Source organism: Haliotis rufescens, unplaced genomic scaffold, assembly GCF_023055435.1.
Source record: "Haliotis rufescens isolate VD_foot unplaced genomic scaffold, xgHalRufe1.0.p SCAF_6, whole genome shotgun sequence".
NCBI lineage: Eukaryota > Metazoa > Mollusca > Gastropoda > Lepetellida > Haliotidae > Haliotis > Haliotis rufescens.
Window position 1 is genome coordinate 18,910,054 of NW_025964334.1, and position 22,771 is coordinate 18,932,824.

General features: G+C 37.0%; 1 protein-coding gene across 1 annotated transcript; it reads right to left on the reverse strand.

Moving 5' to 3' along the window:
* Positions 1–743: 743 nt before the first annotated feature.
* Positions 744–10,187, reverse strand: LOC124111284 (CD82 antigen-like). The gene is made up of 9 exons (XM_048386653.1): positions 10,140–10,187; positions 6,706–6,849; positions 5,333–5,539; positions 4,558–4,632; positions 3,852–3,959; positions 3,167–3,229; positions 1,954–2,058; positions 1,447–1,530; positions 744–934 (listed from the first exon to the last, which is right to left on the reverse strand). Exons 2-9 carry the CDS (start codon positions 6,769–6,771, stop codon positions 863–865), a joined length of 780 nt encoding a protein of 259 aa, XP_048242610.1. The 5' UTR covers positions 6,772–6,849; positions 10,140–10,187; the 3' UTR covers positions 744–862.
* Between the last annotated feature and the right edge of the window lie 12,584 nt (positions 10,188–22,771).

Here is a 22,771-nt window from a genome sequence, read left to right on the forward strand (position 1 = left end):
TACAGGGGCGTTCGGGTAGCCAGGTGGTTTAAGCGTTCAGTCGCAAGCCCATTTCTGGGGTCCCCCGCCGTGATATTGCTGGAATATTGCTAAAAGCGGCGTTAAACAATACTCACCCACTCCAGTTTCATGACCTTGACCTTTAAACTCTGTGATGAACTGGCAGAAAATATTACATGATGTGGTGTAAGAACACGTAGGATACATGCTTTCAAGCTCACGCGTTTAACCATCTTTATCCTTTCATTATTTTAATAATATGGTTTATAGAAATTGTAGCCAGGTTTCATGACATGATCTCTGAATATATTGACCTTGTACCGTGGTCACTTAAAAGATAATTCCGTGGAGACCCCTTAAGCTTCCTAAATATAAATGTCCTCAAAATCCATTCTTTATTAAAAACACAAGTTATTATTAAACTGCCTTCTTCAATTTGACTCCTACATAATAATATTATCTAATTGAACTCTTTTCTAAAACTTTGTTCTTTAAAGAAATTGCAGTTTGAACTTATGGCAATTAATTAGGAATAATGACCAAGTACACAAAATATAATTGATGGATATTTCATTAATTTAAAATATGTCTTCATTTTCTAGCCGAAATGTAAGTGAAGTAACATTGAACTCGTCATTAAATCATATTTTACCTCATCTCTGAATAAGATTCAAGTGAATCCAAATTGCTTTCTAAAGTATGCTTTATTAGTTTAATGTGGACAGTTCGATTCAGTATTACAGTTCTATGTATCACTATAACTTAATTACCAATATAACTTCATAAGGCGGCATAGTAATAGTGGATAGAGATTTCAAATGTGCACTTGTTTATTCGACACTGATCGGTAGCATATCACATATTATAATGTAGAATACTGTTCCTTTTCAGCATTTCTTCTGCACAAACATGCGGCAATGATGATTCCGATGATCTGGGAAATAAAGAAGTAAAATTATCTTTAACTTTATATCGTTATCATAAAATTTCCTTCAGAGTTTCTAAAATGTGTCCAGCATGAGAAACACAATTACGGCGTCTCCTCTTAAGGGATAGTCAGCATTATCTGTGTATCATTCGCTTTGATGAAGGCACATATTGATGGGTGGATACAACTGTACCATTGTGTACATGTTTCTATATAACTGTGCCAAGTTGCCTCTCTTGGGCACGCAATGATCGTTGGTTCGAACCCCGGTTCGTTTTGATTATGTTTCCACGTTTGTCAGTACCATATCGGTGATATAACCGGATATGGGCACAAAGAAACACTCACTGTTTGATAGTGTGGCGGACAACCGGCTATAAAAAAATATATTGGTATTGTAATTGATATGGACAACTATTTTGTATTTTCGGTCATATTTCACTCATGTGTTCCGTATGTAATTATTCAAAGATAATCTGCCTAATCAATGTCTGTTTAACTCGCAACAAGATACTTACTGCCAACACAACGATAACGGGGTCAGCAACAAAGCCTGTCTTCGCAAAGAGGAGTAGATAATCACGTAGTTGTGAGGAACATCCCTGTAAGATACACAGACACATGCGTATCAAAATCAACATAAACATGGCCGTACCTGATGTTCACATGCATGTAGTATGCATGTTGGAAAAATAGTTCAGTAAAAACAAAACTAAATTTACATACCATAATGACTTTTCCATGGTCCGATAAATTCCGAGAAGTATTTATTTGAGAAGGGTATGTGTGTATGCTTATATAGGTTTTGGTTATTTAGATGAGACTAAGATATCCAGAACATTAGGACGAGATGTACGGATAACCCATTCACCACATCTTGCATAAAATATTTATGAACCATATAGTTTAAGATACGCTAGAGTTATGATCCTCGGAAATTTTAGAAAAGAATCTCTCTCTCTCTCTCTCTCTCTCTCTCTCTCTCTCTCTCTCTCTCTCTCTCTCTCTCTCTCTCTCTCTCTTACTTTAGAATACATCAGCTGATTCGGGCAGAAGTTGCTGCTGCTGGTCCAACTTGCGTGAAGATCAGTATCAGCTGATGACACACAACAACTAATTGGCAATTTCCCCTGAAACATGATTTACAAATATTTTGACCGTATGGACGGCTGTTTGGTTTGAGAATACATCAATTGTCATGTTTTGCGATTATTAGTGCGTCATTAGTCAGGTGATAATACATCTTTGATAGTAATTTGACATGTTAATCGAAAATTACATTTTTCCTAGCTTTAATGATATTTAGTCCGCTGTTATTGTTCATTATTTTTCAATGCCTTTATTATAAAAAGGTGCATTTACAACACGTCTCACTTCCCTGGCGGAGTTTACTGTGGGCGCGCTAATAATCATCTATATGACGTCACAAAGTTTGTGCACGGGGAATGACATAATACATAAATACGTTGCGAACATGGGTGTAGCGATGCCCATGGCATGCAGGTATCATATACACAGCAGAATAAGCCCATATAGCTCTGAATGTTTTACAACTTGCGGCTTCATCTGACATTCTTTATTGGGAATGTTGCCATTTTAACATTAAGCGGTTGGTGCCCCTATGTGTGCACTGACGTCCTTCGGTACACATTGATCTTGCATGTTTTTATTTTTTGCTACCTATATTAAATATGTCCTGTTAGGGTTGTTCAATGATGTCAATTTTGTTCTTTGAGTCTCATTATCAGTAAGAAAATAATTATTTTCAAGTAATACTTTATTGGAAACATTTGACTATTGTTGAACTCTATTTCACTTGTACTTTTTGACAGAATTGCGGCCATTATCACCGTCCACAGTATCAGGACAACACGTATCTGCAAAAAGTATTCTACTGTCTTCAATCGCTGTTTACCTTTGGTAAATTAAACATCAGGTCATTTTCTATTTGGCTAAGGTCGTTAATATACATTGTGATGACCACTTGTCAAATTTCAATCTTGTAATTTTCAGTGACACCTATAACAATCATAATATGAATGTTATGTTGCATATGATGACGTCACTCGTTGCAAGTGACAATCCACGCCTTAATGAACCAACATGGTACGTTTACAAATACCACCATGGACACGACTTTATAGCCAAAATGGAGGCATGAGTTGTATATCGAACTATAACTCATTACTAATTATTGTTTACAATACCTTCTTGAAACAATGAAATCACGGTACACACCTTATCATTGCCAGTAAACACCGCATCATAATCTCTGTAATCGCGAACGCCACAGCAATGTAACTGTAAAGATAAGGATTCGGTGTTAGATTGGACCCCTAGACTGAAAGGTAGAGTGAGGGCTTTTTAAGTCTGTTACTTGTATATGCATATGAAATGCACATACATTTTTATAATGGAGGACATGCTATCAAAACAATGACATTTTCTGCTTTATTAAGTGAGGTTGGATAATGAATAGTTATGTAAATAAAAGAGGCAAAACCTTTGCAATAATCATAGTTTTACGATTTCGACAATATCATGGCCATGTATGTATGTACATGTTGCCCCGTGCATAAAACACTAGTCAGTACTCTACAGTTAACACATGACGGGATTCATGTCAAAGAAAAGCAAATATAAACATCTTGTATACGGTCTTAACAAATCTTAAAATAAACATAAAAAAGATCCGTGAAATTACTTTATTTTCTTAGATAATAACGTTGTTCTGCTCGAGTGAGCTACATGTACAGTTCCTGCACAGACAAACCACATCATTCAGTGGCGTGACAACCATAAATTTTCTGAAATATTGCCGATGGTGCGTTTCAATTCAAGTAAAGTAGCATTGGACACATTGGTTTGAGTATCGTTTTCCTGATTAAAGGTACATTCTGCCCATAAAGCTGTTTCCTGTTACCTGTTTTTGAACATAGTCCCAAGGTTTGGTGAACTCGGTAGCATTCTCGCTGTACTTGTTCTGCAAACGGTTTTTAAGGGTGCTACTGAAATGGTCTCTATCCTTTTTCTGAAAACATTAAACATATGTATGAACGGGTTATAAAATATAAAGAAATGTCTGTGATTTAGTCGTTCAGAAAAAAAGTAGTTCACGACTAGCCTCAGCACCATCCTCCGCCTTCTGAAAAAAACACCTTTGGGGCGTATTTCCTGAAGGCGCTCGAAAATGACGTTACATGTCTCTGATACTATGACTTTGTTCATGCCCGAATAAATCCTGGAACTATCATCCCCACTAAGACAGCATATATGAAACTTTGAGCAAAAGGTTAAAATTACATGAGTCAAGAGAAGACAAACGTCAGAAACAATTGCACACTAGGTGGAGAACAGACAAGTATAACAATATTGAAAGTGAGAAATCTCTTAAAGTGTTCTAAGTGTTGATGGGTGTGTGGGATGGGCCCGTGAGCTGCAACCCTTGATTGGTGATGTGAGATGCGACTCCTGGGCAGGCCAAAAGTCTATGATCAATGTTTCAAATGAATCTAAGATTATAATTCTTGCCGTAAAAAAAGAACTATGCCATTCTTTAAATTGTTATGCGAGGTAACCGTGTTAAAATGATGAAAGGATATGTCCTACACATTGTGGGTTAGACCTACCAGATCAAAGTAATTGGCTGCCGATATGATGAACACCAGTATTACGATGGGGATGGTCAGGGACAAGGCGATGTACTGAATAATTAAGAGCACACTATTATACGACATGAACATTACATAAGAGCTAAAAAACAGTGTCAGGTACGCAGTTTCAACGTACCCTTGGGGCATGGACTGTTACTTGTGCTATTACACACACTGGTTTGTCTGTTACATATAGCGTTTTTAAACTGTTGCTTAAATATTGTTTCGGTATTGTAAAATAACATTCACTCATACCTAAGTATTATGACACCATAAGGGATTCAATTGGACAGATGTGATCAGGGGCCTGTGTGAACGAACATGTCATGGTAAGTAATCATATACAATATATTGGAAAGGATTAGGGGTGACTAAGGGGTTGTTTCTACTCTTCAGTCTTGTGTCAATGTATAATGCTGTAAAGCATTACCTTTGCTTATATGCAACTGAGCCAGAAAATACCATAATGAACTGTAGTCCTTGCTAATGTGTTCACTAATGTGTCAATGTATAATGCTGTAAACCATTATCTTTGTTTAAATGCAATTGTGCCAGTACATATCCTCATGAACTGTAGTCCTTGCTATGATGCTATTGTAGTAACTGATATTTCTGTGAACTAGTATCGTTGCTTGGATGCTATTGTGTCACTGGGTAAAGTGGTGAACAATTATCCACGCTTTTCTATAATTATATACAGCAACAAGTAAAATGTTATGAAAAATGTTAGTAAAATGTTGTTTGTTCATACCATTCCTAGCAAATACTTGTTCCTGGCAGCAGCTCCGACACAGCCACAGAAGCCAACAAAGACCACAAGGGCCCCAATGCCAATGATGATCAAGGCGCTGTTGGCGAGAAATGTACTACTTCCATCCAGCTTAATTTGAGTGATGTAAGTAATAAAGGGGTTCACTTTGAGAAAAATGCCAAGTCCTATTGTGGCTATTCCGACAATCTGTAAAGATTCAAGATCTCAATAAATTATCATTGTGACATAGAAGACGTTCCCGGTTAATATATTCAGAAAATATGCATAAATCACATTTCAGTTGCAAATGTGCTTCTTGTAAGAGGATATTTCAGCACTAGTGCACAAAACCATACCAGAATACACACTCAACACATTGTACAGCTTTGGGGAATCGAATTCGGCTCTTCGTAGTCACAAACTCAAAGCTTGCTGGATTCTCCGGGCCTGTATTGTATTATGAGCACAAAGTTCACGAGTAAAGGTAGTAATACTGGTGTATTACGGTGTCCTCACTCACTCACTCACTCATAGTGCTGACTTTAAAAGCATTAAGTTTATATGTGAAGACGTATTACCTGCCCTGTCCGGTATGGTAACCAAACGTAAAGATTATATTTGCATACATTACAAACATAAACAAAATCATATGAAATCTCTGCTGATAGGCATACACTGTAAATATATAAATCTGAATTGTACCTCAAACGTTGTGAAATGAAGAGAACAAAGGCTTGAGTTTAGAGGATATTGCTCAACATGAAGGGAACATTGAAGTTTTATGGATAGATTATTGTCACTCTGAATCTGTATGCATATATTTAAATATGAAGCAAACGAGGCTGTTTCTCTCGTCTCTTTTATGGCGACCTCAGGTGAATAAATCAGTGGAAGGTCACAGGCTATTTGACCATTACCGATTAACATCAGATCATTTATGTACCTGAAGCTTAAGTGAAACGTTTTTGGCGAAATTGGATCAGCAAGGAGGGGAGCTGAAATTAATGTTCACATGAATGTCTGCATGAAATGCGTCACAAAACTAATGCGAGTGCCATCTTTTAGCCTAGAATGCGTCATGAAATTAATGAGTGAGTGAGTTAATGCTTTACGTCACATCGGCAATATTTCAGCCATGTCGTGACGAGTATGAAATTAATATATAAAGTAATCATCATATAATTCAGTAAGGTATGATAACGGTTCTGTTGAATAATAACGTTTGCTGTTTCCTGCTGTAGTTATTTGACAAGGTTACAAAGAAAAACACATTGTAAATTTTGCTTGAGTAACTAGTTGAACAGACTTTAATTGTATCAAATAGGAGGGTTTCAGAAAAGTTTATATTTAGGTGAGGAGGAAAAGCAACTTACAGCAAATATGACATTGAAGAAGATGAAGAGGCACCTGAAGGTCTTTGTACACCAGCCCAGCTTCATCTTAGCGTGTGTAGTCTTGAGGAATATGGCTCCAGGTGTAACAGATGTAGGTGAGAAGTTTGACCTTAGAGTTTACCTCTGAAGCAAAACATAATTCATATAGGCAACTAATCTAAGTTGAGACTGTCATGTTGGTAGGGCTTATCCGTACATTTCCTAGTGAACTATTTATATCAAACATCAAACACATGAGCATAGAAAGAGGAAACCCATATGTCTTGACTATGTAAACAAAAGCCACAAAACATTCTCCATAATCATCAGAAATATCTGCTAAAAGCAAAGTCCATTGTATGATTCAGACTCTATGATCAGCATTTGTTTGGGAATCATCATGAAATAATGATGACACCAGCTGATCGAGAAAAGGTGTGGATACAACCCAACCGGTGGCATACCTTCGAAACACGCAAAACGGTTAGTCATTTGTTCACTTGCGAAAAGCTAGGAACATGTTTTACAAAACAGGGAATTGCATCAGACTTAATGTTGGTCACTGATGCAACAAATGTCTACATGTCTGCTATAAAACATGAAACCCGGATCAACAACGGTTGTATGCCACTCTTTGAATGTATTTTGAAGAAAGAGCATGTTTGAATGTATCTCAAAAGAGCTGGACCACCAAAGGTTGGAGCTGCTGGAACATTGCTCGACATTCAGGGAAAGTTGACTATCGGAATGTTGACGCCATCCTTATCATACAGTCTTGTGCAGATGTGTTTTGTCACATCTAAATTTGTATGCATATATCTAAATATGAAATAGATGAGGTGGTTTCACTGGTCTCCTATATTACTAATACTGGTGGGTAAATCTGCATAAAAAGCCGATCAACAAGGAGAGGAACATAATTGGTGCCAATGGGAATGCCAATAACTACTTCTTGTGTACATGTTTTATCCCCAACTGTCACCATGGATGTTTTCAATGAGGAGGTCCAGCATTTCACATGTTGTTTGATCAGTTAATTTTATTTACTTTCATTTTTGACAAATTGCCTAGACCTGAAGATAGAGATGTAAATATAGCTATGGCAACCACGATTAGGAACAAATGTCCCATCGATCAAGGAATGAAGTTTTCCCCCAAGTTTGTAGTGTGGGGTTGTGGTACATGTATACAAAGGTGTAAAATCAAATATTTTGACACAATTCAACTTGAATTGGTTATTTTCTGAGATTGCACAAATTCAAGCAAATCCTTCGAATTTGTTAGAATCGACATTGTGATAATTCCACTTGTCTCAAATACAGTCTGTGGATATATAGAAAGTGTTAAATATATTATTGATTATGGTTAATCTTTGAGACAAGGATCAGGGATTTGTGGCTACGTATGCAGAACCTGCAATATGTCGTTCTGAGTACGGATTTTAATGGAGCTTTGAAAACCAGTAAAAAAGGAAATGGACATGTCTTCATGTGTCATGCCAAAAGTATCTCAGTTAACATACTGACCTTATCTGTTGCATCACTTAATATGTAACTCATACCATTTTCTCCAATCAAACACTCAATTAATTGTATTTTGCTTTTAGGGTTTATCAGTGGGAACTACGACACACACATCATGGAAGTTCAGACAGACTTGGATGACTGAAAGATGGGACAGAATAGGTTTATTTCCATTCTGGTTCCTCTCTTCAGTTGTGCATTCAGCCAATTACAATATCACGCACGGAATAAGTAGGGAAGTCACTTGTGGTTATGACCATCATATTGGTAGCAGATTACGTCTTCGGAGTCATACATAGTAATAATCAAATCTTTATATTTACTTAAGAATTGACCTTCACTTTGTGTGAGTTCATTGGAGTATGAACCTTCATAGAGTGAGGGCCAAACTGTATGAACGTCGGAGCTTGCACCCCTTGGGCCATGTGGGCTTTTTTTACAAACTGTGGTGACCGTAGATACAGTCACATATTTATCTTCAGAGGTCAATTTACCTAAAATGAAAGTAAATGCCATCTGCCGTTTACTGATAAAAAACAGTATGTGCAATGCTGGACTTCATTGACAACAGGTAAACGTTGGGGGTAAGACATTTTGGAAAGAAGGAGGCATTCCCATGGGCACCAAATGTGCTCCCCTTCTTGCTCATTGTTTTCTTTATGCCAATGAATCGGAATTTCTGCTCGGATTGGCAAAGTCAAAAGAAGTTTAACTTAAGCTTCGATGATCTGATATCGTTCAAATAACCATCCAATTTCAAATACCCTTCCTCTGATTTACCCACCTGAACAAGTAATAAAGGAGACCGTTGAGACTGCCTGTTTCATATTTAGATCTATGCCTAAATAAACAGGTTCACACTTTCCACAAGACTGTATGACAAGAGAGATGACCTCACCTCACCACTAGTCAACTTTCCCTTTATGTCGAGCTATTAATGCAGCTCCGTCATTTGATGTTTACATTTCACAACTTTTGAGGTACATTCGAGCATTCCCTTTCTACCGAGATTTCAAAGAGCGACATACGACTCTGACAACTTTCAGAATAGATTTCTTTTTATTATGGATTTTGTTCTCGCTAATTCTTTCAGCTTATCTTATAGATCGAACAAGAATGATAAAAATAAAGTAAAGAACACCATCCCAAAACCTGTTTGGTGTCATCCATGTTTTTTTAATGATGTACAGGTATGTTCCTCATAAAAACTTCTTATCCCTCGGATAGTGGCCAAAAAAGTTCAGTTCAGCCTCAAAGTTCAAGTGAGTGTACAGCGTTTGTTGGTCTGTCACCGATCTGTCGTGACTCCTTCTCTAAACCAGATGAGTGTATATGAACCTGACACTTTATCGTTACACGACTTTGTTCACTGTTTATAAAATGGAATTTTACTTTCAAAATACACAACCGAAATGAATAAAGAATCTTTTCGGAAACTTACATATTTCTCGGAAACCTTAAGGTCGACCATGTGTTCTTCTTAAAATTGAAACATTGATAATCACATAATGGACAAATGCAACATAGATTAAACTGATTTTGCTTTTACAAATACGTCATTTATTTAGGCATCACCATAATCTCCACTGACCTTAAGCGACTATGTTATGAGAACATAAAATCTTATATCTCAGGAACCTCTGACTAAAAGTGGTGATACCCTGAATGTGCATTGCCGCATTAATGCTCTCTAAACTGACTTCATTGAATATAGTTCTCGCTCTCGCTCAGTTATTATAGGTACAAAAACGTATAACCCTATTATCAATGGTGACTGACTTACTGTAGGATTCAATTTCATTACACGTTCATTCTATTAACAACAAAGGCAATGTGGACCCAATTTGAATGTACAGGGTAACAATCCATTCACAGAGGAGGCCTAACCTCATGCTAACATAGCTGTCTCACCTGTTTTGCGCTGCCAGATTACACAGTGTCTCGAGGCATACACAACGTATATGTACGCACAACTAGTAATAACAGGTACAGTGCGATACCTTATATTGTAATTTCACTGAATATGTCGTCCTAATATAATGCAGGGTGTGACTGATCATGAATTACAACGATATTAAGTGGCTTTCAGGTTTATAATTAAAAATATATTAACACAACCGTTCATATAACGATGACCACGCCAAGTATCAACTTTCAGGTCAAATTTCGAATTCATGTGACCATTCAGATTGCCTGAAATCACCATAACGGATTTATTTGACAAAATCAAATGTTATGAAGGAGGTTGTGCAGAAACAGATACAGATAGCTTAGTATCCACAATATGACCTTGGGGACAACAAACCAAAGATCATACTTAGTGCGTAAGTTGGATTCGAATAAATATAAAACGTCAATGTCATACAAGAGTCAGGGCATCCACCGAAACCGATTCCATTCGGTGCAAAAGATAAGAAATAACTAATCTAGTAATAAGGTTTTAAAGGGCAGGTTCAACCTGGTTTTTTTTACTTTGTCAATGCGAAATGTTAATATTCAACATGAAGAGTATTTACCGAGTAGTTTCGATGAAAGTTGGAAGAGCCCATGCGCATTTGGACACATCCTTATCTTTAACAGTGACATTTTGTCGGTTTCTATTTCACATGCATCAAAGCCACCTTTGCTAAAACTGGGCAAATATTGGGGAAATATAGGGGAACGTTTGAAACAAATAGGGGTGTTAAGGAATTCTCCTTGACTTACAACTAAAGATACAGCTGTATAATGGAAATTTGTGCTTACCAGATACAGGTGTTTAATTGTCAATGGACATTCACTGTCTTTCCTGACATTTCTATGCACGGGAAGCATCCTTATGAGCAATATCAGTCCATTCAATTCCTAATCAGTCCTAATCTTGCTTCAAACTGAATGTCTGAATGGCCGTGGGGGTTATTGACTAGATGTGGGTGACATGGCTGGATACCAAACCTCAGCGCAGAGAAATGACAGGAACGTTTCACTACCTTTTTGTTTTGCTCCTACAAAAAAAAATCAAAAAAATCTAAAGCACCTAGGTAGTCAGTTGTGCCATAAAAATATGTCAAGTATAGGGATAAAATGTCAATATAGAAAATATTGGGAAAGTTAAAAATATAGGAATCTATAGGTATTAAAGGAACGCTGTTATGCCTGTATTTCATAACACAAAACCCTGAATGATATTCAGCTATGTTATATAATTCAAATGAGCACCCAAATTGAATGTGAAGAAAAACAGCCCATTCTCACTCGTAAGTGTGCTATCTCACGTGTCTTGCGCTGCCAGCATACTCGGTGTCCATGACTAGCAATTCCCAATATAGTGTGATACCTTTTATTGCCTTTATACTGCATATGTCGTCCTTGTATAATGCAGGGCGTCCATTGTCATGAGCTATCATATTAAGTGGGTTTCAGATATATAATTAATGAAAAGGTTATTAACGCTTACTGGAAAGTGGAAACCATGTTCAACTCACATTTCGAATTTATGTGACTATTCAGATACCAGCAATATCATATGGCCGAATTCATTAACAAAATAAAATATACGTAGAGAGGTTGTGCAGAATTATATTCATATGTATAGCTGATTATATCTCTAATATGTAGTCTATATAACAGAAAATTATAACATGATACGACTAAAATGAGCAACACATAAATGAAGCCTGCAAAATGCTTTTGAAACCATACTTTATAAAATTTATGTTTATTCTGTTATTGGCAACCTCCTCGTGGTGAGTGCTGGCTAACGCTAATAGCTCTTCCCCTGTGTAGAACCGGGGCAGAATGTGTCCACAGCACCCCATTGCTGGTCATAAAAGGCGCCCCAAACACCACTTCGACCCTTACTTCACCTAGACGGGTGGTAGAATGGGCCCGGTTCTATCATTCCGCTGGTCACGCCATGCCCTGTGTATGGAAAACGTTCATGTTAAGCATGTTCTGTATCTTTGAATGCTGTAAATGAATGTTCTCACTGAAAATTATATGTACAATGAATGTCCCATGCCAGAAGGCGGTGGCTCATGGGCCAATCTGGTAATGTTGACCTCCAAACTCAACATGTATCCAATTTCTTGTCATGGGCAGAACCAGCCTGGCATTTATTTTGGTATACAGACCTTGCTGTTTGTGTCATATTTTCTGGAGTATAACAACCCTGTAGCCCTGGTGTTTGCATCTTGGAGATCCGGTGCATTGCAACACTGTCTATTATGATACTCATGGTGGATGGGGAGCAGGGTTGCTGAATCACTTCAAAATAATCATGGCTCACTCACACTCTGGTTAAAAAAGACGTCATTTAGACTCAAGTTTGTCTGATGAAGCTAATACTCTTCCTGATCATGATTCCTGGGCTCGATTCCTTGTGATCGAAGCCACAGATCATGAACCACTCAAACTAAATCCCTTTGCTATACCCAAAGCTATTCATGGATATTATGGAGAAGTTAAAATGTCACACGATTGCGTACTAGATCTCTTCTGGTGGAATGTGCGAGGAAACAGCAGTCTCACAATTTATTATCTATCAAACACTTTGCTAATATTGAGGTTACTGTTTTTTAAGCATAGGACGTTGAACTCTTGTGGTGGCATTGTTCGTGACAGGACACGTTCCCTTTCAGACGTGAGAGAAGATGAAATTGTTTCTGAACTAAAAAATCAAGGAGTACAAGCCGTCAAACGTTTCACTTTTGCTCGTCCGTCGGTTCCAAATTCAATTAAAGCAGGTTATGTCAACATCGGAGTGGAGGTGTATGTTCTCAATCCACTCCGATGCTATAAATGTCAAAAGTTTGGTCACGGTTCGAAAACCTGTAGACGCCCTGTTGTTTGTCATCATTGTGGTTGCAACCATGAGAGTGCGGATTGTACTCACGATCTCAAATGTGCCAACTGTGAAGGCCAACACATGGTCTCTTCCAAATCCTGCCCAGTATTTCAAACCGAGACGAAAATACGTAAATGTGAAATTAACATCTCTTTTGCAGACGCTAGGGAGCTTGTTGCCAGTCAATCAACAACTCTAAACTATTCTGCTGTTTTGACCAAATCTGCTAAAAACTTCTAATCGGTACTGTGTCAAACCGATTTGACATGGGTCAATTCTGACCGACCTGTTGCATGTGCTTCTGTCATTGATATTCCAATCTCTGACAGTAAATCCGCATCATCACCCTGTTGTGTTCAGGCTGAGAATCAGACTTCGTCTGAGGCATCTCCCGAAGAACCATCTATTCGGGAACGTAAATTATCTAAAAAGCAATGGCAAAGGTTAAATAGGAAACAATCATCTAGCACCACCTCTTCTTCGGAAGTATCTCTTCACAACTCCTTAAGTGCTTTAGACATGGGGTTGACTCCATCGCCAGGCAGTAGCGATAGGAGTTCATCTTACTCACGTTCACGTGAGCGATCACCAATTGAGCCACCATGACCCACTCATCCAATTTAATTCAATGGAACTGTAGAGGACTTAGGAATTATTATACTGAGTTACAACTCTTAATTCAGGATTTTAAGCCATCTGCCATATGTTTACAGGAAACATATTATAAGGATACTGACAAATGTGATATTAGAAGATATACCTCCTACAACGTCTTTTCACCTCCTGGTGCTAAAGCCACTGGAGGTTCTTCAATTCTAATGAAACACGGCGTCCTCCATAGCCCCGTTCAACTTATTACTCCCCTTGAGGCTGTTGCAATCCGTGTAACTTTGAACATTGTTTTTACATTGTGCTCGCTATATATCCCACCATCTTCTTCTCTCCGACAGTCTGAACTTCAAACTCTTTTTGATCAACTCCCAAAGCCATGTATTATTTTGGGTATCTAAATGGGCACAATCCCCTTTGTGGTAGTGTTCAGACAAATAATAAGGGGAAACTTTTGGAAGATTTCATTTCCAACAATGACTTTCTATAACGATGGTTCAAACACATATCTACATCCCGGTACAGATACCTACTCTGCTCTGGATTTATCACTCATTCACTCTGATTTATTAAACGAATTTGAATGGTACGTCCACGAAAACCTCTGTGGCAGTGATCATGTCCCAACTATTTTAAAACCTGCCTTACCTTCAGATGTTCCTCCTTCAACTAAATTGAACTTCACTAAGGCCAACTGGCCTTTATTTGAAATACTCGCATCCAATAAATTGAAACCTGATCTATTTATTAACGCGACTGATCCTGTACAATTATTTTCGGAGGAATTAAACAAAATTGAAGATGAATGTATTCCTAAGTCCTCTACAAATCCACACATCTGTAAACCATGGTTCAACAATGGCTGCAAACAAGCTAGGAAGGCACGGAAAAAGGCTGAACACTATTTCCGTCGCCATCCCATGGTCCATAATTTGAATAAATATAAAATCTTAAATGCTAAAGCCAGGCGTACGTTTAAACAAAATAAACGCCAATCTTGGCAACATTATGTTTCCAAAATACACTCACGAACGCCCATGTCCAAGGTATGGAACATGATACAGAAAATGAAAGGTAAGAGTTCTAAATGTAGCGTCCACCATCTTAAGAATTGGGATGACCTAATAACTAATAAATATGATATTGCAAATAAACTCGGTGAAACGTTAGCAAAACATTCTTCTTCCTCAATTATGTGCCTCAATTCCAAAAATTTCAAAAACAGCAGGAAAAGAAAACTATAAATTTTAAATCAGATAATGGGGAAGATTATAATGAAATATTTTCGATCCATGAACTTTTATACAGCTCTTGGACAAGCTCATGATACTGCTACATGAGCTGATAATGTACACTATCAACTCCCGAAGCACTTACCAGAACCGTGTTTAGAAACTCCTTTGTAAATTTTTGATGATATATGGACATCTGGTAAGTTTACTTCTTCCTGGCGTGATGCCATAGTTATACCCATACCGAAACCTGGACGGGATCACAGTGATCCCTCAAATTAAAGACCAATATCATTGACCAGTTGCGTGTGCAAAACTATGGAACGCATGGTCAGCAACAGATTTACATGGTACTTTGAATCAAATAATTTAATTACAAATATTCAGTGCGGCTTTCAAAAGAATCAAAGTACCGTTGACCATTTAGTACAGTTAGAATCATTTGTGAAAAATGCAATCATTAATAACCAGCAAAAGTGTCTTTTTCGATTTAGAAAAAAGCGTATGACACAACGTGGAAAACGTGATTTTAAAGGATTTACATGATTTTGGATTGAGAGGCCGTTTGCCAGAATTTATATCAAGCTTTTATCTGACAGACAATTTCAGGTCCGCGTGGGTTTTATCCTGTCTGATCATTATCATCAGGATCAGGGTGTCCCACAAGGCAGTGTTTTGTCTGTCACTTTACTTAGTATAAAAATAAATAGTCTTTTAAAGGTTTTAAGTGATTCAGTAGATGGATCACTTTTCGTGGATGAGTTTCACGTTTCTTGTCGTGGAAAAAATATGCATACATTAGACAGGCAGTTGCAAATCTGTCTCAACAAAATTCATAAATGGTCCCTTGAAAACGGGTTTATATTTTCCAAATTAAAAACTAACTGTATACATTTCTGCAGAAAATAGAAGCCGCATAAGGACCCTGAACTATTTTTAGATGGCACCCCTATCAAAGTTGTAAAAGAAGCCAAGTTATTTGGCCTTATTTTTGATAGTCATTAAACTTTCCTTCCGCATATTAATTACCTTAAAGCCAAATGCCTGAAGGCACTCGATTTGTTGAAAGTAGTTTCTAATTCTAAGTTGGGAGGGGATCAAACACCCTATCAAAGTTGTAAAAGAGGCCAAGTTATTGGGCCTTATTTTTTATAGTCATTTAACTTTCCTTCCGCATATTAATTACCTTAAAGCCAAATGCCTGAAGGCACTCGATTTGTTGAAAGTAGTTTTTAATTCTGAGTTGGGAGGGGATCAAACAACCCTCTTACACTTGTACAGGTCATTGATCCGTTCAAAACTCGATTATGGCTCCATCCTCTATGGTGGAGCCTGCAAAAGTAATTAAAAAAACCTGGATACTACCCATCATCAGGGCCTGAGGTTTTGCCTTGGAGCCTTCAGGGCGTCTCCAATTCACAGTCTGTATGTAGAAGCGGATGAACCTTCTCTTAAACAACGCCGTCTGAAATTATCTTTACAATATGTCACTAAATTATATTCTTATCAATGAAATCCAGCTTTTAGTTGCGTCTTTAATCCTCTTTACCAAGATATTTACAATAAAAAATCATCTCTTGTTCCACCGCTCGAAATCAATATCCAGTCTGCTATGTTTGCTTCAAATATTAAACTGCAACATATTGCTCCCTCTCAACTGTTTTCATCACCTCCTTGGCAAATGATAAGGCCAGAGGTATATCTCACATTAACCAAATTCAAAAAATCTGAAACAAATCAACTAATTTATCAACAACAATATAATACATTAAGGAGCAGTTATGATACTTACCAATCCATATTTACAGATGGATCCAAGGATGGTGACGCTGTTGCCAGCGCCACTGTCATTGGACCCAGAACCATATCATCTAGATTACCGAATGACAGTTCCATTTTTACAGCAGAATCACATGCAATATTAACTGCTCTCAAATATATAAATACTAAATCTAAACATAAACGGTTCATTATCTCTCTGATTCACTTTCCTGTCTTCGGGCAATTAAGAATATATCTTGTCAACATCCACTTTTTCCGTGAAAAAATAGAACTACATAATGATCTTGCTACTGGCCAGTACGACATCGTCTTTTGTTGGTTGCCAGGCCATGTTAACGTTGGTAACATTGGTAACACAATGGCCGATGCTGCTGCTAAAGCAACACTCACCAAATCTGGGACACCACTTCTCATCCCATATAGTGATTATAAACCTATAATTAGATCTTACATCCGTGATCTGATGCCAAAGAAGTGGGACACCCAAGTAGGCATCAATAAATTACATGAAATTAAACCAAATATCAGTTACACCTACTTGGGTTGTCGGTCCAGATTTGAGGAAGTCATAATACGACGATGTCGTATTGGCCATAGCAGGTATACAAATGAATATTTATTGAAAGGCGAGGATCCTCCATTTTGTATCTCTTGTGATGATAGAATCACAGTCAGGCATGTCCTGCTTGACTGTATTGATTTTTCCGTCACAAGGGATAATTTTTTCAATGTGTCATCTATAAAGGATCTTTTTAATCAAATACATGCTCATTTAATCATCGTTTTTTTAAAGGAAATAGAATTTACTAATAAATGTTGATGTACTAAGATATACATTTCATAAATTGGAGGTATATGATAATTAACTGAGATTGTTAGTTGCAATATCCGCGAAAGGGGTAGAAGTAGCGTAAAATTATTGTCCCCCGAGAGGATATGTAAGCCAACATAAATCAAAGTAATTTTATATCTGGCAGTGTTTTAATCGTAGTATATTTGTTGGTTTTAAATCTCCGGCTAAACCTTGTCAATGGTCGCCAGTGACTAAAGGGATGGTGTAAATCCTGCTGGGGTCCATGCAGGTAGCAAAGGTACTGTGAAACAATATGCGTGAAACAATACGTTATCTGTGTGTAAAAGAATTCAGTGTGAAACTAACAAACAGTCGGTGCTTCATTAAAAAACGGCGAATTGAACAAATATTTTGCACATTTTCTCCTAATAGAAAACTACACATTACCATGAAAATATTTCCTGATGTTTTCAATCATACCAAGGTTAAGACCAAAGCGAACACAAAACTTGAATTACGTTATTGAAGGTAGTCTGCGTTTCGTGTTTGGAATCTTTTTCAATTTTTAAATTTGTGCAAATTGATTTCAATAACCAAATCTCCGATATCTTAATTCTAAGTGAGTATAAATTCGATGTTTTGTTATCGTTAAATAACAGCGAGATGGTAAATTTTGAACCATTTCAGTAAATGTATTATCCAAAACAGAAAACAGAAAAAACCTCACTTTTCGAGGTCATCATGTCAGTTACAGAAATACGAACATTCGGGTTAATCTAACGTGACATGTTATAACATTTGCAGGAAATAATTAATGACTTATAAATATCACCAATCTTAATTTCAAGCGTTTTGGTTGAATATTTACGATATACGCATATACATTTCTTGTGTCGTGATGCTAGCAGACGTTTGAAAATCAAACATGGCGTGCATCGCCCGACCTCAGCACAATTTACTGCTATTTTAATCTCAGCAAAGGAGAAGGCATTGCCTTCATATATATGCACTGGCGAAAGTTGACGATCTTCTGAATCGAAGAATGTTTTATTTGTCATTTTCCGTTGAATATGACGAGAGAAAAACGAAAATATAGATCGAGAATTCTGACAGCAATATTTTAGTAAGTGCAAAGCTCACCGGATGTGATGTCACAGACAGGGGTAGTCTCCTTATAATCTTTCGTTACAAAACAATAACAGTACATTTTGAAATATTTCGCCTGTCACAAACAGAATATACACAAATCATTACATAGTATCAGTAATCACCACTAGTATGAAATAACAATGTGATTTTCACGATATAATTGGCATATTTTTTAATCCGTTTGATCTTCCATGCTCCCGTAAGCCGGTGTCCCGGTATAAACTCTCCCCCGTACAAATTCTCCCCCTAGAGATTTGATACCGGTACAGATTTTCCCCCGGGCGGATATATTTCGCGCCCCCTCTCAGTATAAAGTCTCCCCCCTATATACTTGAAATAGTTATCTTTAATGTAAGGAGGGTTACTTTACAAAATAGATTATGAAATATGGTCATAATGAATTGATATTTCAGCATATTTTATTTGGTAACTGTACCTTCCATCCTAAAATAATTATAAGACATAATCATACCAAACAAATTTGAGTGAAATGACTTAATGTAACAAATACATGTACGGGTACTGTTGTAACTGAATTCAGAAATATCAATCCTCGCAAACATTCGGTTTTAACACTAACTAGGTAAACACTGTCAACATATCCACGCGCGCCTCCAGCTCAGGCTGTCCGTTATACTCTGATTTAAGATCTAAAATATATTCCTTAAAACACGCTACGATTTGAAAATGGTATCAGTGTAATATCAGTGGCTAGAATATCATGGAGCAACCAGGTTTCTGTTAAACATACAACATCATAACTATCTAATTCAGCACTGATTAAATCTACTTTGTCTTTAAGACTGCGTACGTTTAGAGTATAATCTTTAAATCTGGACTATGCAAATGTCCTGGATTCGGATGTATATCACCGCAGCAGAATAGAAAAAGTGAAACTAAGAATGATAATCGGAACTTATATAAGCAAAGTAACCCAAAATATAGAGAAATGTGCATCATCTTCCCGAAATGATTAGCATGTAGAATAGATTCAAAAACACCCACCGCCAGCCTGTATTGAACAACATCAACTGGCATCGTCAAAGCAAAGTGTACATGTAAAAAACAACAACGAACAGTGCTCGATTATCTTGAACGGCGTGGTTGATGATACATCTGTGTGTTTAAAGTGGATTTTGACAGCCCGGGCCAAGTCGGACCCAACACAGGCCAAACACTTCTGATAGAGATTATGTTGAGAATGTAGAGGGAAAAATGCTTCACTTTGAGCACCTTGTTTCCTTTAAATACCGCGAACTGAGACACTATAAAGATGTATTTAGGTAAATAAAATACTAATCTATAGGTGTGAATCCATTTCATGTTATATCTGTGAGGTTTAAGTTGATTTTGACAGCCCGGGCCAAGTCGGACCGAACACTTGTGAGACTGTTGAGAGTATGGGGAGAAGAGGTCTACTTTAACCAACGTGTCTGCTTTAAATACGATGAACAGTGACATTATAAAGTGGTATTTACTTAGATATAGTACGTTTCTATAAATATAAACGCTACGCCGACAGATGGAAATTTGTATCACGATAGCTTGAAGTATTTAATACGTTTCAAATCTTATTTCGTTTAACGATTGATCTTTTACATGTTACCTAGATCAGCGACGCTTACACACAGCTCCACTTTCTGGTTTTCAAGCGATTTACTCCGAAGTACTTATTAATGGTGCACGTTTTTGGTTGGTGATTGTTCAGTAATGACATGTGTGTATGTTGCATCAATAATATGTAGGTATGATCGCCGATAATGAAGTAATTAGCCAATAACACTTTGGCCCGTCTTGGCCCGGCCCGGCCCGACTTTTAGGCAATGCCCTCAACTATTTAACTGCATGGCAAGTATTTATAAAAACGACCGGAGGAGGAAATATTCTGGGGGGAGATTTTATTTCGAGAGGGGTGGAACTGTACCGGTATAAATTCGCCGGAGGGAGATTTTATTCTGGGGGCGAATATATTTCGTGACACCGGAAACCGTAGCCGATGAATCAATATGCCACATGCAAGTTACTTGGTATCTTTCATTCGAACTTCTGTTCATATATAATGATCACCATTCGATGTTACGTTGATATGAAGGGATCTGATTCAGGTATCTGCAATGTACACGCTGATGATTTTGTTTTCACTATATTAATTGTGTCCCACGCAATACGTCTGTAGATATCGTCGATCGGCAATGATCCCCCTCCACAACAGGTGCGGGTAAATGGGTGTGACAAAATAACATTCATGCTTTGCGGAATATCATAAGATATACGCAATTTCGTGATGTATATATCATTAAATACTACAAATATCAGTGTTAGTTTCACATTAAATGCTGGATAGTTAAAGGATTTTTCTTTTTACAATATATTTATAGATTCTAACATGATTCCACGGAGCATTTGAAAATGTATTCCATAAATATAAAGACTGCAATGGTTGCGTATTGGTGATAGATTTGTAAATGTTTAATTATGTACACCTGTTCGCAGTTTTTAAAATTGTTAGTTATATTTTTTTATCAAGTATGAATGTGTGTATGGACGCTAAATATTGGTCAATGCATCAGCATAGTGTAACTGATCAAACTGATATCAAACTGAACATCAATTATTTGAATTAGTAACTATTTGATTTCATTATTTAATTTTAGCATTCCAAAAATAATAAATAAGTAGATAAGATCCTTAACATATACATACACAACTCATGTGGACACTAATCTTGTGTATTTAGTTATATGTTTCCTAACAAAACAATTCTAAAATAATATTGTAATATGAAAATGATACATTAATTTCTTGTAACAGTTTCTTGTAATGATATTTGTGTTTGTTTAATCTCAAGCACCAGGGTGGCACTCAAGCTGGTGAGTTAGCCATATGTTTATTAGAGAATGTTATCGTTTGAGAAAGGAGGAGAGCAAATACATGGACATTGACAATTCTTGCATTTCCGTTCTATTGGAGAAAAGTACATGGATAATATCCTACCTTGTGTATTTGTTACTGTTTCTCACAAATGAAATAATGAGTTATTAGTCTGGCAGGACTTTCCAGGTTTGTTGCAGTATGCTCAGGTGTGTGACAGTGACGCCCATGGATATCCCTAAAGGAACACGAACCATGCATGGTGAAGTGCGGGAAATTGTTTTTTGTCTATCGGTCAATGTGATGTACAAAGACTCAAGTTAGATAGAATTATAACTTTTAAAGCCCTCATTTCTGAGGTGTCCGTATTTTTTCAGATTTCTTTTTTACTTTTAGGACCAAACATGAGCCGTTTACCTGCATTTGGTTACCTATACAAATAGTCATTTTGAAATGTGATATGGAATTCTACTGACGCGAAATATTTTTATCCCATTTTCCAACGAAATCCAGTTGAAATGTGATTTTTGTACCTAAAGTTCCTTGTGAGTGTGTATCCAAACCGGTTTGTGCTTTTGAACCCAGAAATGTTTTGTATTAGTATCAAAGATACACATTACTTTCGTGTCAAACAGTTAATTTATCATCATTTTCCTATCAAAACACTACAATTAACAAAGGGTTTACCAATTTATCAGGCCTCTTTTTCAGATTTCAGTTTCCTATCAAAATCAAACAATCAATTTGAGTTGTGCCAATGTGGACTGACTTCACTCAAGGACCACGTACAGTTAGTTATATTATGAACTTGATGAAATGTTTTATCATAATGTTCTGCTCATTGTTTGCAATAAACATGAAAAAATAGATATAATCGTATATATTTTGTATAGTTTTCTTGGGTACAAGTATTTTGGTTACAGTTTTTGGGTACAAAATCAAACAGAACCTGCATTCAGACAGTCGCCGTGTACCTAGTTTCATCCGTCCTGAGGATTTGGGAGGTTAGGGGTAGACGTGTTAGAAACATCCTTGGTATTTTACATTGTCCTTCTTGCAATGACAGATCAATCCCAATACTGTGTTGTTATTATTATGGCACATCAATGTGTTATATCGCTTGCCGTTGCCGTCGTTTTCAGAAATAATTAAAACAATCATCGTTCGTGGAATCCTTTACGATTTCGGATTTTTCCCTTCAAATTTGATGTCACGCACAGGCGGCTATCATGATAATATAGCAAGGAAAACTATTACCGCGGTGGAAATAATTTTCTGTATT